At 35.9% G+C, this 15,783-nt stretch overlaps 2 protein-coding genes across 2 annotated transcripts in view; both read left to right on the top strand.

Annotated features, from left to right (window-relative positions):
• Nucleotides 1-22: 22 nt before the first annotated feature.
• The window catches only part of LOC128995692 (dynein axonemal heavy chain 5), a 104,438-nt gene continuing 88,677 nt past the window's right edge, over nucleotides 23-15,783 (top strand). The window contains exons 1-5 of the mRNA XM_054420710.1: nucleotides 23-97; nucleotides 4,990-5,127; nucleotides 6,611-6,712; nucleotides 7,739-8,675; nucleotides 13,105-13,357. Coding sequence (XP_054276685.1) covers nucleotides 23-97; nucleotides 4,990-5,127; nucleotides 6,611-6,712; nucleotides 7,739-8,675; nucleotides 13,105-13,357 — 1,505 coding nt within the window. The remainder of the gene's footprint in view (nucleotides 98-4,989; nucleotides 5,128-6,610; nucleotides 6,713-7,738; nucleotides 8,676-13,104; nucleotides 13,358-15,783) is intronic.
• Nucleotides 7,651-9,229, top strand: LOC128993869 (uncharacterized). Its single transcript, XM_054417928.1, has one exon. The coding sequence runs from the start codon at nucleotides 7,739-7,741 to the stop codon at nucleotides 9,008-9,010; it is 1,272 nt and encodes a 423-aa protein (XP_054273903.1). The 5' UTR covers nucleotides 7,651-7,738; the 3' UTR covers nucleotides 9,011-9,229.

Below are 15,783 nucleotides of genomic sequence, written 5' to 3' on the forward strand. Positions count from 1 at the left end.
GGTTCAGTAGTCAAATTCAATCATGTTTCTCCACGGGGTGAAGAAGAACGACGACTCCAGCGATGAGGGGGAGGAAGAGGTTGGAGATTTGTTGCAGGTAAACACAAATACAACAATAACAAAAACAACAACAACAACAACAACAACAACAACAATAACATAAGTATAGAGTCTTTGAACTACACTTGGCTGCGAGTATAAGTAAACCAATAAAATGTGATTGCTGGTAAACTTTCTATGTCCAATGGAATTTAGCCTGAATAATCATGCACATTTTAAGGTGGAATCAGACAAAATGTCTCCAGATTTTTGTTTATGTTCTAGGAATCGAACCCGCCATCTAACAAAGAAATGCTAGTCATAAAACAAGCAACAAACACAAATCATTAACTCACTTTTACCATTATGTATATACTACGTATAATGAATGTTTCTACGCAATCATTAACTCACTCTTACCATTATGTATACACTAGGTATAATGAATGTTTCTACGAAATCATTAACTCACTCTTACCATTATGTATACACTACGTATAATGAATGTTTCTAAGCAATCATTAACTCACTCTTACCATTATGTATACACTACGTATAATGAATGTTTCTAAGCAATCATTAACTCACTCTTACTATTATGTATACACTACGTATAATGAATGTTTCTACGCAATCATTAACTCACTCTTACCATTATGTATACACTACGTATAATGAATGTTTCTACGCAATCATTTACTCACTCTTACTATTATGTAAGAAGTATAATGACTTTTTGTAAGTGGCGTAACTTTATCGTGCAGCAACTTCCAGTATTCGAGATCCCGTAACTATGAAAAGAGGGCACAATATTTAACTGCTAATCCACGTTTTGGCCTCTACTCAAATGAACAAAAAACAATAATTCTAGGAAAAAGTGCAAAACTGGATAAACAGATTCTACCTTTTCAATCTGGTTGCAAATACTGTAAAGACTTTCAATTTGATTTATATTTAGTGATTATGTACAAAGAATTTTAATCTGTTGAAATATTTAGAAAATACAGCATTCAGTCACAAACAAATTCGTATTTTTATTACATAAGCAAAATACGCTTGTTAATAAGTTCAATATATTGTCAAAATGCATAAGTTGTTGAAAAAACATGTAAGTATGAAAGCAAGACACGACCGTAATTTTACCATAGAACATGACTTATTCTGGATGGTTGAAGAATCCCATAATGAGTACTTTGATACTGAATTTTCATAGAATGCAAAATTAAATATAAAAAATCGCTATATTTTTTGGATAAAACCTTTTCTTGGATGCTTTTGGGAAAGTACATCACGAAGTAGAACGCAGTGTTGCCATAGATCTTCCGTAAGCAATTCACTTTCCCCTTCATTCGGGAAATGCAATATGAGTACAGTAGCGAAATTGCATACCTTGCCACCTTTACTGACCCACCTCACTGTTAACTATGAAGTTGTCTAACAAATAGACCCTTTGGACTCACTATTGACTGCTGAAGAAGTGTATAAACTGCTAGAAGTAGATGTAATAAAGTATAAACAAAAATCAACTTTATTCTTGAGCGTAATAATTATACGAATATAATAATTACGTATTAATTTAAGGAAATAATAATTACGAATAACATGGATAACACGAATGAAGTAATATAATAACGAGTTTTATTTAAAACCAGCCATTAAATACCCCGTTGAACTATGTATATAGATCCGTATTTTAATAAAAATCGTCCAATTGCATTTAATGGCACTGTAATTTTATTTTTCTCAGGAGTTTTAAAATGCGTTACAATGTGTACAATTAAATTGTTTTCGTGAAGTGGACTGTAATTTATTGTGGAATGAACATTAATTTTATGTCAAAATAAATTTTAATTTTCGATTTTACAAAATTTTCATTGTGAATAAGAATTACAAATTTTTTGTTTGCTATCTTTCTTATACTAATTTTACATAGTGAGCTAACACGGTAGGTGATCTCCATTGCTGATATGTCGTGTAAAGTAAAACATTGTAAAATATGGGTACTTTGTAGATTGCAAACATGATTTATATAGCCTACCCTATAGACAAAGTTCAATTGATTGACAGTGGGTATTGTTGTGGGTATGTCAACAATGGGAGTCCATTAGGTGTGCTTATTACCAACCCGTTGGAAAAGATCATTCTTTATACCTTTGCGTTGAATTTGAAGTAGATGTATTTTTAAAATCTAAAAAAATAAAATAAAATAAAAACATTAACTCAACTCTTTGCACAAGTCACAGAAAGTGTGCTGGGATTTACAGGATCGTTATGTTTTTAGCGTCAAATTATTATTTAGGTATTGTTCTAGAAAGTGTGATACAGTACGATCAGTTCTCATCTAAGCTGGACATGATAAAAAGACAGAAAATAGTTTTGGCAGCTGCAATATTGACTCATCCTATTATAAAATCGAAAAACATTATTTTACGTGTATTACAGTGATGTGTATCATAGAGTGTATGTTTGTTGTTAACGGAAATTTTTACAGAGCACGCTCTTCGGTCGTCAGAATAAGAGAGGACATGCAATGTAAATAGTTTTATTTGGAACGATGAAAAATAACAACATGTACCCTACATACACCGGACAGGAGGATACATAAAAGTTTTTCTCAGACGATTTAGATAGATGATAAATCTGTAATGATATGTTTCATCCATCGCAGCACCATCTTTGCGCTTATCTTGCTGTATATTTCTCTCAGTAAAAATCCATTCTTTTGGGGACTCAATCTAAATAGGACAATGTCGGTTATCCTATATGAATTTTTCAAGTTGAAACTTTTGACGAATCCATTAGAAGAACTTTTGAATAGCTGACATTTTGACCTAAATATGTGCTCCATTTACCCCACATGAGAAAAAACCCGTAAGGAACGAGTTCAATTCTCGACTGTTCATCAACAATTTGAGATGTTTGGGCTGCACTCCTTCGTAAGCCGTTGTGATTCTTCCACATTATGTCACTAGATACCTACGAAAAATATGTAACATGTACTTTAATTATAATTTGATAGTTCTAAACGATCCGACGACCCAGATACCAATCATGACATTGGAAACTACGGATATAATCTAAAACCAGTACAGCTGAAACCCGGAAATGGGTTGTCTAGTGCACAGTAGGACAGTAGTGTATTCAAAGTCAAAAGTTCAACAAAATACATTTCAAAATGGCAGGATATTCTGGCCAAGTGTCAATATTGTTGAGACAGATGTATGACGTACGACACGCGAGGCAGGTTGAGACCTGTCTCGACCTGCACTGCATGCCGTTGCCGTGTGCTTATATTGACAACAGCATTAGCCATGATATGGTACCAGCCTACCCTGCCGTGCTCAAATATAATAAGCTGCCTAATTATCAACCCGTCTTTAAAGAAACCCTTAAACCTTTGCCTAAAAAGTTCTGTTCTAAAGTGAGTACGCCTATCCGCAGTACTATCTTGATAGTCCAATTTGTAAATTACGAGACAAAAATAAATACTTGTGATGGAAGAACGCGCAAAAGTCAGTAATAAGACTACAAGATCGCACCACTCCTACACTCATATCCATTCATACATATTTTGGAGTTGTCATTTCGAATCAATAACTTTCTATGACCATTTCCTGGTTTACCGAAATTGCCTCATAAATCGAAACATATAAAAGTTAAAGCCTTAACTCACTCCCTCACTGGTTCATTGATTCATCGCTAATCCTCCAACTTCCAGACTAGCTAGAAGGCTGATATTTGGTATACTCATTATTCAAGTTTAGTGTGCAGAGCTATAGACCACACCTGTGGTCCGATTTTGATTAAGTTCGGTATGTGGGTACTCATCCATGGTATATCCAGGTATTTTTATTTCTTTGAACTTTAGATTTTTAATGGTGATTTTTCTATATAACCTCAGAACATAGCGGTAAGATCATATATAACAAAACTGCTCAAATGAGTATATCAACATTCAAAATGTTCTCCCATTTACCTCTTTTGACATAGCTAACACCAAATTGTATTTTGTATTTGGTTGATTTGGCTGAATAAATGACTTATGACTTATGACTCTAAACAAAACGGTGTAATCCCATTTTCTATAAAAATACTGTTTAAAACGTTTTGCAGATTATGTGATTTCCCTATAAAATAACGGAAAATCGGACTTCCACAAAAACGGCTCGACCAATTTTGATTAAAATGTTATAGTCCGTTTAACTCTTAAAAAGGTACAACCCCCATTGCTGAATAAATTCAGTCCACAAGTAATTTATCAGCAGCCTTGACGATTTACCCGTGAAATATATTTGCTCCCACTGCTTAGCCCTTGATAAGGGTTGTTGAGAAGCCAATGGGAGAAAGTGTGTTCCATATTTTGCTAGTACGCCTTAATTGCCCCAAGTGTAAATGGGTCACTATCGCCATCGGTCAAAGGCTTATAATTGAATTCAATTGACTGACCAAAAGATCAATCAGGTACAACTGATTGTTATTTTATCATTGGCATTACCGTTATGCTGAGGTAAAGATACAATCCTGAGTATGTTTACACAAGTTTAGTTAAGTATTAAAAATATCTCCCATGTTATCCTTATGGAGAAAAAACTGACTTTAAGGGCCTCTGACGCCCTTACCAACGACTTTATCAAAAATCTAATACCGTTGGGCACAACTACACGTTTTAACCTTTATTTTGAGACCTCTAACGTCAAAATTGGGCAAATAATAACGGAGGAGTTCGATTAACAAAAAACGGCTTAGCCTATTATATATATATATATATATATAGATAGATAAGCGTAGACAGGAGTGCATTTCCCTCAGCAATAGGCATACTCTTGTATAGTTTCAGAGAAGCATAAATAAATCGCCAACTTGTTGCAAACAATCAGCTGATGTATACTTCAACAAATCATATGCAATCACATGTTATTCGATCTACTTATAGTCGTGTAATTGTTCCAGAGGAGGCGAGAAGAATGCGAGCGGAAGGCTCGTCGCGGGGAGATGGACCCCCGGCTGGAGTTCACCTTCCAGCTGCTCATCGACGGTACAGCTCTGCCGAGGTCCGACATCATGGACCACGTGTTCGACGGCAACATGGTAGGTACTGTTAGATACTATTTTGTATAGTATAGCCTTAATTTTCATCGGCAAAGCCTCCAAGGAAAGTCCGTCATGTGTTCTTGCAGTTCTTGGGTGGAACAGTTTGACGTGACTTGTTCCATCAACTATTCAGTGGTACAGTTTTACATCAAGGTCAAACTACACTCAGCGTCCTTGCACTCGACTTCCACGCTATATCAGTGTTAGAAGAATTCTCCAGGTCCACTAGTTCTTTGAAGTTAATCGACCATAGCAAGTGCATAAGTCTTTAAATTTGAAAAACAAATCTGTAAACCCATTTTAAGGTAGTTGAAACTAGACTGTTATCAAATTGAAAGAACGTGATTGGCCCAGTCAAACTGTTCCACTAACTCACTGGTGTTAAAGTTTCTCGTTGCCAAATTAGTTCGCATCCATCTCCACCTATATGCCTACTGGATTCTTCTCCACCAAAATTGAAAAGGTTTACTCCCCACCACCTCGCGGCCTTCCACTTTGTTATGTAATTTAAATTCCAGGGTTAATTTTTATGAGATACGTTAAGATATTTACGCCACACTACATTATTTTGACGAACTTCCCACGCAAGGATTTAGTCCAGAAAACAGCTGTTTGCCGCCAGCTTATTCAAATCGGGTTTCATTGCGTACTACTGTTACTGTACTATAATGAATTTTACCGGACACCAATCAGCTGATTATGTTGTATTTGGGTGGCAATGAGTGGTTATAAACAAAAACATAACCTCTATATGACTAGTGATTTTTAGTCTTTTATTTGGTGGAAATAAATAAGGATTTGTACAGATTTAGTAGAATGGCGTAAACTATCGTACGTAACACGTCCAAAATGTGTGAACCGGACTCGTATGGTAATCCCGTACTCGACTTCGTCTCGCACGGGAACGACCCATACTCGTCCGGTAAACACTTATTTTCAGGACAGTAAAAAGCCTTTATAGTACATAGGGAGTGAAAATCAGCTATTGTAAATATACAGTATGCAATTTTCCATTGTAAGCAATCGCATGGATCGAAATAAATTATCGATTGGTTTATTAAGTTAGGTTTGAGCTTGTTTTTGAATTATTGTCAATAGTTGAACATATTGATGGTATAATGTACGTACAGTAAAGTAACACAATCATAATAAACTAAATTATTGAATCACTTACTAAACAGCTGTTTATTTACATTAGCAGAATTCAAAACAAGCTGGAAGTGGAAGTCCTTGTGAGAGGTTATCTTTACATGAAAGTATTTTCGTTTTCTGACTTAATTTGTTGATTAATGGTTTAACACGTTCCCTACCGACCATCACACTTCTCTGTAACTGAGGGATGAGTATACTTGGTAGCTAATGTGTTAATAATTGTGAAACTTGAGCTCGGTTCGAAAAGAGTCACTTTAAGCACTACGGTATTGTAGTGATTTTTTTAATGAATTGACATTTTAAAATACTGTATGTTTGTTTTTTTCAGCTGGATGAGATTAATCAGCTGTTCCTCCCTCACATGCGCAACAAACTGTTGTGGTTCTACCAAGAGGTTGAAGAGCCTGAACCTCCACCTCCCCCGGAAGCAGTGAGTTATTTTTTAATTTTATATTATTTTTCTTCAAATTTTTGTTATATTCGTGAACAGATATCAATATGGGCTGGAGATTGCTACAATGCAAAAAAAATTAAATCAGTCATACCAACAAACGATTACAGTACCTATTATCGATAAAATACTTGATATTCTTAACCGTCGAATATCGAGATATTTGCTACCACTCGTTACATCCACTCAATCTGTTTGAGCTGTAAGTGTATTTCATAGTAGCAAGCTGTACACAACTTTACTCAGAAAACTTGTACGTCGTAGGCAAATTACACTTATTTCTTAAGCATTTTCTAGTGGTGATAGCCTAATAACCATATAGCGATATGTGCCACTGTTATACTGTACTGTCATGCACTTTCCATTTTCTATAACGAAGCAGTCGATATTTTTATTAGACAAAGTTTAGATAAGATTATACGAGTATATCAACTAGAAGGAGTAAAGTTGAGAAAGTATAGGAGTAAGTTAAGGTGTAAAGATGAAGGATACATTGTTGTTCATTTGGCTCAATAATGCATGCATTGTACTGTAACCATTAAACGACGAGTATCCTTATATATAGTACGTGAAGGTGATTTCTACGAAACACTACTCCTCCGTTAATAATTGACGGAATTTTACAAATGAGGTGTCAAAATTAAGTATTTTTTTTTAATTGGGACTGTTATTCGTAAAAAAAACGCCTTTAATATTTTGCAATTGCTTGAATTCGAGCAACAGGTGCACTAGTTCAATATATTAGTTTAACCAAAGATTACATATTGTAATCTTTGGTTTAACTAAATACAAGGTCTTCAAACATTCCGAATATTTCTCTCTGTAAGTAACAGAGACATTTCTTCTTATAAACATAAAAACATCTGTTAAATCCAGCATTTTTCAAAAGTGTTGTTTGTTTATTTTTGTATCTCAAATTGAATATTTCGAATAAGTTCCCAACATTCTAATGCTAAGGGCCAAATACGTACTTTAAAATTATTAATTGTCTGTTGCAACGATAAGATGGACGTAGGCTCAAGCGCAACATCTTCTTCGCGTATGAAAAATCTCGAGGAATATAAAGATGTTGACGAAATCTCTTACGACGCAGAGATTTTGACACGTGACAATTTCATTCTTTCACAGTTAGTTGAAGTATTTGAGAGGTACTTGAGGAAAAGAAGTCCAGCTTTGTTGAGTGGAATGGAAAGATTCCTAGAGTCCCAGTTGAGTGTCAGAGGTTCGGTGAGGACGGATAGGTCGGTTTCGGTTTCTTCAGCAAAGAGTCTTCAGTCTCCAGTTAATACGCTAGTAAGGACATCTACAACCTCTAGTACCTTGCGGGGATTGGCTTCTCGCAGCAATGCCAAGTCCTCATTGGGAGGCTTCAAGATAAGCGCCGCGGTCAAGGCAGACCTCGTAGAGAAGGAACTGGAAGACAACAGAATGACGATGGAGAAGCTCCAGAGGAAGTTTGAATCTGCAAAGTTTCTTTTGCAAACAGAGGAAGAAAATCTGAGAGTTGACATAGAGTTTTTGGATGAAGGCAAAAGAGCGCTGGAAGGTTTTGTTGTCCAAAGTACTGAAACAAAAAGTGGTCAAGTTTATCACGATAAGTTCTTGAGGTTTTTGGAACAAGAGCTTCAAGATGGTGATCGTTATTTGAGGAAAACTAAACTCAATTCGAAATCGTTGTATACAAATTACAGACGTGTGTTGGCACGGCAACATCAACGAATGGAATTGAGAGAATGGCTTCATCCGATTGATATAGAAAAGTTACTCATAGAGAATCAAGAACAACTCGATGTTTTGGATGGAAAAAGCAAAAAGCTTGAAGAATTAAAAAGAACTGCTGGAAGAAAGGGTCAGACATTGGTGTCTGTTAAATCAAGGATGAACGATACAGTTCTTTCATTAGTGAATTTAAAGTACGACATTAACCAGAAAGGCACTAAGAGTAAATATATCAAAGAGCAAGAAAATCAAAATCAGAGTTTATTGAGAGCAGCTGAGCGCATCAATAAGGATTTTAATAATCTCAACAAGTCGTATAAAACACAGGATGTAGAAAGCTATTTACTTCTACAAACCAAATTAGAAGAAACTAAAATAGAACATTTGGCATGGGAGAGGCGCTGCAAATACCAAAATCAGCAAATTTCACTTCTGGAACATCAAGTTAAACAGCTTAAAAGTGTGCGTAGATTTTCAAATTATTCTTCGTTCAAAAAACTCACTCCTGTACGTCCTTCCGATGGCTCCAGGATCTTACTTAGTATATTACCAAGTTGAAACGCCGTATACAGAATTTAAATCCAATTTGATGCTTCACGAATACTGCTCACAATTATTCTGGTTGACATCACCCCTAGACCTTGTGCTTCACTACCGATTACCCCAGCTTATTGTTGAAGGATGCGGTTATCGCTTTTACTTTGAAGATTATTTTCGCAGAAGACTGCTCATAATCAAGGGACATTTTGTATTTGATTGTAATTTTGCAATACAAATCATGGTCAAATTGTTGATAAATTATACAATTATTTGATATGCCTATTATGAATATTGCCGAGACACATAGTAACGTTGGTTTGTTGTCTAACTAGATTTTCACTAATCTCTTATTTGTTTTCGCTCATTACAGTAGGTAGTGGTCTATTTTGTTGGTAAACGCAGTGAAGTAGTAGGTAGGTGTGATGTTTTTCTTTGTTTCTTTTTTAGTAAAGGTGCGATTTAGGATTTATTGATATCTTACTACGAACATTTGACCAAAACACACTCAACAAACTGTACATAGGTGCTTATTCTCTAAAGGATTTTACGCGTACGCTGTAAAGTTTACCCTCAACCACAGGGGAAAGAGTATTCTCTCTTTATTACCTATCTCTAACAGGAGAAACAGTATATTTCATCATTAGGGCCTAAAGAGACTCTTTTTGACCCGAGGTTAAATTTTACGATCGAGGCGAAGCCGAGGTCGGAAAATGAGCGAGGGTAAAAAGTCACTTTTTGCCCGTGTGGTGAACTATATTTTTCTTCATATTGCACCTTTATTTGAACAAACTATGTTACAAAGCTTAATTTAGAGTAACCTCTCAAAACTACTTCTAACTTGTTTTCAATTTAATTTGCTAATGGAAACAAGCAACTGTTTATAATAAGTGATTCGTTCGTTTCGTCTATTATGATTGTGTTATACTACGTGCTAAAACCTTACCTAATAAATCAACCAATAAATAATTTCGATCGATACGATTGTCACAATCGAAATTGACAACAGTTTAAAACAGCCGATTTTTACTCCCTAGAGACTAAAAATGATTTTTTCATCCTAGAGAGTAAAAATGCTACTTTAGACCCTCAACACATGCATTAAAAACGACTGTTTTTGCTGCAGAGTGAATAGGATGGGTGGCACGATCTTTTAGTCTTGTTAGTGACTAATACAAAAATTTGTCCTTCGACCAAGCTGTTAATTAATAGACCATACAGTCAAAGGCAACTAAGGAACCTACAGTTTATAGTGGAATCCAAACCACCTCAGACAGCACACTTTATCCTAGGGACATCCCATAGTAGTCCCATACGTCCTGAGAATGTCTCGGGATATGTACGCTAGCCTCAGGATATCCCGTAAAATCCCGGGACGAGTACGAAATCCACAGGATATACTACAATAAACCGTGTCCCGGGATTTGTAAGTTAACCTCAGGATATCCTGTAAAGTCCCGGGATATGTACGAATGCCATAGGATATCCCAGAATGTTTCATGACATCCCGGGACTTGTACAAAATCCACTGGATATCCTGTATAATGTCCCGGTAACAAACTGAGGAAAATACTACCACTGAGCTCAGGAAAACTAGGGTTCTATCATAGTTGTGTGAAACGTGTATTTAATTCTAACTTTAAATTAATAAAATAATCTAAAACTAATTTTAATCATATAACAATCAATTATAACAGTATTAATATAATGGCAATTAAATTATCTATATTCAAATACCAGTATCCTCTCCAACTACCAGAAAAAAAGTCAAATAATTGAGGCCTAAAGAGATTAACAGAATCATATTATATACTGTAGTATCAAAAATTTTTTAAATATTGCGACCATTGCAACTGTCGACTACTCTTTGACCACTTGAAAACTCTCATAGTCATCAAGCACAGATATAGCTCAGAGGCAAGGTATGAGGCTCATAAGGCGAAGGTACCAAGTCTGAGACCCGCCCGAGGCAAAACAATTTTTCTCGTTTTTTTCAATATTTGTTTTACTAACTATTTAATCAATTTACGTAACTGATAATTAAGCTTTTCATACTAAATCTCCCAATATAAAAATCCCATATGTCCTGGAGAATGTCCTGAGGACTACCCTGGGATGACCTCAGGATATGCTGTGAGCTTATCCGTGGGACATCCCCAGGCGGGGACATTACGCACCATAGTGCGTAGTGACCATAGGACTACTATGGAATATCTTGCATATCCTGTCGCAATATCCGTGGGATGTCCTGAGGAGAAAGTGTGCTGTATGGGACATTTTCCCTTGTAATTAACGATTTGGTCTAATTATCAGGATAGTACTGCGGATCGTCGTAGTTTCACTAGTGAGGATATTACATCCACACCAGGGAGTATCGTATCCACACTGCATGTGTATATAAATATCCACAATTCGTTACCTCCTATAAAAAAATAGTAGAGTAACTTATTGTATGATTAAAGATTACACTGTTTGATTCTCATGTTATTTTATTAGTATTAGTTTTTAGAACAATAAATAAATACTTCATTTTCTTGACAATATACATATATACAATATACAATCGGGCTACACAGAGAATTTCAAACATCACCTACGCCGATTACAATACTTAAAAGTAGGCTATCTGGTATCATGTATTTCAATTGATGTGAAATTCCTTTATTTTAAATATTTCTATGCATCGCCAATTTTCAGTGTCCCGTGTGTATTTTAACTTACTAAAGCCCCCTGCAGACGGGGACAGTAGTGGCGTCCAGTACTGGCGTCCACAAGTGGCGGCCACTGTACTGTCAAGACAGTAGCCCTACACACGGGGACAGTACTGGCTGCCACAGAAACTGTTTTAGTGGCGGCCAGTGTGACACCACAGTGTTTTTGTTCAGTATAAAAATGGATGAATTTGACTTGGAATACGAAAATGCAGTGGATGAAGTTGTTGAAGAAGTTGTCGATGAAGTAATTAATGTTTTGAGTGAAGAATTGGAAGATATAGTAAATACCCCCGCCACTGCAAAACTGCAGACTAAGCAAATTTTTTATTATCCTGATTTGATTTACACTAAAATGCCTCCTTAAAAATATCACATTTATTCCCTATTTAAAGAATTAGTTTAATTTCATGATGGTTGGCCACTGGATCGTTAAAAATTATTACATTAAATTATTACCACTGTTTCGCAGTAGTTTCTCAATTATTAGTGTTTAAATGTTTCGTGCGTGTTTTCGTGTGTGTAAATGTCTACATGTTTTTCGTAAATCCATAACGATCTCATCTCCGAGGGATATTTTATAGAAAAGCTGGCGTTCACCAAACCTGATGATGTGCCAATGTAAGGCATGAAACAGCTGTAGTTTCTTAAAACTATACCGAGGATCGGAGACAGTAGCCAGGTAATTTAAACCTTATTAGTGCGAATTAGTTTAACGAGTACTTAGGTTTGCTGCAACAGGGAGGGTAAAAAAGTGATTTGTTGTAAAATGTTAATAGTTTAGTGAGAAATGAATGTATTTTCCAAATTCAATCAAAAAATGTTCATAAACAAGCAAACTACAACAGTTGAATTATTCTCCATAAAAATAACGTGGGAATTTTAAATTTACATTTTTTTTAAATTTTCTCCGTAACCATTATAGGCACACAATAACGCTTCAATATGCTTAATTATTTGTTTTTTTAAGCTATACAAAATGGTTTGGAAAGAAATTGTGAAATTTTTGTTTTTAGGGTAAAAAATGAGAAACCCCTATTTTTTACCCCATAAAACACCCCCCATAAAAACCCCCGTTCCCATAGTCCGATTTTTAGCCAATGGTGATTCCTATCAATCACTCGCAATATTTTTTCGAGTACCAGCAAACACAATTTCAAGTTTCATGTCTGATAGTAAGTTTAATGAATGTGTCCAGCGTCTATAAGTTATAGGTTAAAACTTAATAATAGGCCTAGATTGGACGGGAGCGCGGCAGTGGTCCGAAAGTCAGTGCTCCGAAAGGCACTGGTCCGAAAGAAATTACATGGTCAGGCACTGCTTCGAACGGCATAAGTTCGAAAGGCACTGGTTCGAAAGTCACAACTCCGAAAGTCACTAGTCAGAAACATTTTGTGCATCCAGGCACTGGTCCGAAACAATATGTGCATCCAGGCACTGCTCCGAAAGTTATAACACCGAAAGTCACTAGTCAGAAAAGAATGCAAGGGTCAGGCACTGGTCCGAAAGAATGTGCGTGGTCAGGCACTGCTTCGAAACGTGGTTCCCCCTCGCAGCGAATGGGCGTAGCTATACAGGTGTGGAGTGGGAGCAGCCTCCCGTCCCCCCCCTACCTCTTGACATGCCCCTACTTTTTGGCGCGGCGACGACAGTGTCGGTTAGTCACTTCTCATTCTCACTTCACTCAATCATTCTACGCTACCACCAGGACCAGGACCAGGGGCAGTTGACATCGGGGATACTCCCCAGGATATATTTTCAATCGCAAATGTTTTTAGTGAAGGAATTATTCTAATGCAAATTAATTTGCAGAGTAATGCAAATTTGTTATGCAACCTCTATAGAACTTAAGATATGTTGCCAAATAAATATCATGAAATGCCCATGCATAAATATCCAATCATAAATTTGCTATAGTAAGTGATTATATATCTCTTAAATTTATATTGTTGTAAAAAATCTTACTAATATTATAAAAATGTGAAAGTTTGTGTGTTTGTTTGTTTATTTGTTTGTTTGTTTGTTTGAAGTTCAATCAAGCATTAACCACTGGATTGATTGGGCTGAAATATGGCATGATAATAGCTCACATTCCCGATTAACATATAGGCATATTCTTATCTCAAAAATCCTTTCGGGCTCCGCCCCATATTGGCTCTGTAGTTCCCCATGTTAACCTTATGAGTATTCATATTTAAAGGGAATTACAGATTTTATTCAGCTGTTTCAACTAAAAAAGTTGGTTCTATGATATGCAAAAGCATTAAAATGTATAAGATTTACCAACAGGGTGCAGCACTATTATTAATTTTAATTTTTTTATGAAAACAGCAAATTTTTACCAAGTAGCAACAAAAAACCGTGAACGAAAAGCTTGAGTATAAATGCAATAAGCATTTTATATTTATATGCCGACCCCGTACGAAGGACGGGTACTCTGCAAGTTTATAATATATTTACAATTAGTAGCATACTAATGCATTTTATGTTAATTTTGCTGAATACACGACCTATGATTTATTATTACAATCTAAACAGAAAAAGGTGACACAACTGGATGTTTCTGAAAGTTTCCTGAATTTTGTTTTCTTGATCTTTTTATTGACGTCTGTATCTTTAGTTCTAAGGGTTTGCCCTGTAGAACCATCACAAAAATAATATGTTAACACATAACAACATGTTTAATCTCCGAATAAAAATCCCACAACATAAAATCGGTAGAAGGTTTACTAATCGAAAAAAACAGTTCTGTTCTAAAATAAAATCATTATAAATTATTATAAATTAAACTGTCTTATAACCTAACCAAACTTGCTGATAAAGGAAAAATCTAATGAAGGTTTACTAATAGAAAAATCATTCTGTTCATAAAATAAAATTATAAATACCTTAAATTCCAACAAAAGATGTACAGTTAAGATTCTAAGCTAAATCTTCGATAAAAAGTTTATAGACTATAGTGTGATTCGAACCGGCAACTATAATATTATCAGCCAGGTACGGTACCCACTACGCCACCGAAGCTCATAGCCAAGCTCCATATCGTTGCGGTAACGGTGTTCCCCCAAGAAAGAGACTGATGTCACACCCATACAGCACACTTTCTCCTCAGGACATCCCACGGATATTGTGACAGGATATGCAAGATATCCCATAGTAGTCCTATGGTCAACCTGGGATATCCCAGGATATCCGCAGGAATGCGTAATGTCCCCGCCCGGGGATGCTCGATCGATACTCCCAAAAGATTATAGTGCTGCACCCTGTTGGTAAACCTTATAACTTTTTAATGCTATTGCATGTCATAGAACCAACTTATTAGTTAAGTGCAGAGAGCACACTGTGCTCTCTGGTTAAGTGGCAAAGTAGCATAGTAGTAAGTGGCTCTCTTCAAGCCACTTACTACTGATCCAGGCAGTGCTGCTACCTTTGGGTGTTTCAGGGAACTACGTCCAATCTCGGGGTAACGTAGTACAATCACCGCTGCTCTTTTATTATTCATCAGATTGAAATATTTGAATGCCAATTGCGTTCGCTACGGTGCCGCACCGGCACACATTTCACCTGCATGTCCCTTAGTAGATTTATGCTTTTGATTCGGCTGTAGATAATTATTAAAAGAAATGATTAAGAGAACTGTCCCCGGTTGGGTATCGTAAATGCAAATGCAATTATCTGCTTGCAATATTGAGTGGGCAAGCATTTTAATCCATTCCAAAGTCAATGCTATGCTACATCTGTGCAGGATCATAAGTCAAGTGTTAAATGTAGGGGTCTGACTTACGGGAAGTATAAGTGAGGCAACGATGGCGTCATAGTTTAGTTCAAAATTCCTCCGTGAACAGTGTTGTAGTAGAGAACACAGCGCGTAATTTTTACTTTACTATTAGTTAATTATAAAATTAAGAAAAATTATAAAATTAATCTTACAATTTTTTAATTATGAAATTAAACCGTCATAACTTAACCAAACCAACCAAACTTGCTGATATGAAAACTACTTTTGATAAAAAAGTTGGTGCTGCCAGCGGTATTCGAACCCGGTGTGCTGTTTGGTATTTTTATAATTGCTATCATATGTTG

This window comes from Macrosteles quadrilineatus, unplaced genomic scaffold (assembly GCF_028750875.1).
Source record: "Macrosteles quadrilineatus isolate MER2022 unplaced genomic scaffold, UCM_ALF_1.0 Scaffold_5__1_contigs__length_97177068, whole genome shotgun sequence".
Classification (NCBI taxonomy): Eukaryota; Metazoa; Arthropoda; class Insecta; order Hemiptera; family Cicadellidae; genus Macrosteles; species Macrosteles quadrilineatus.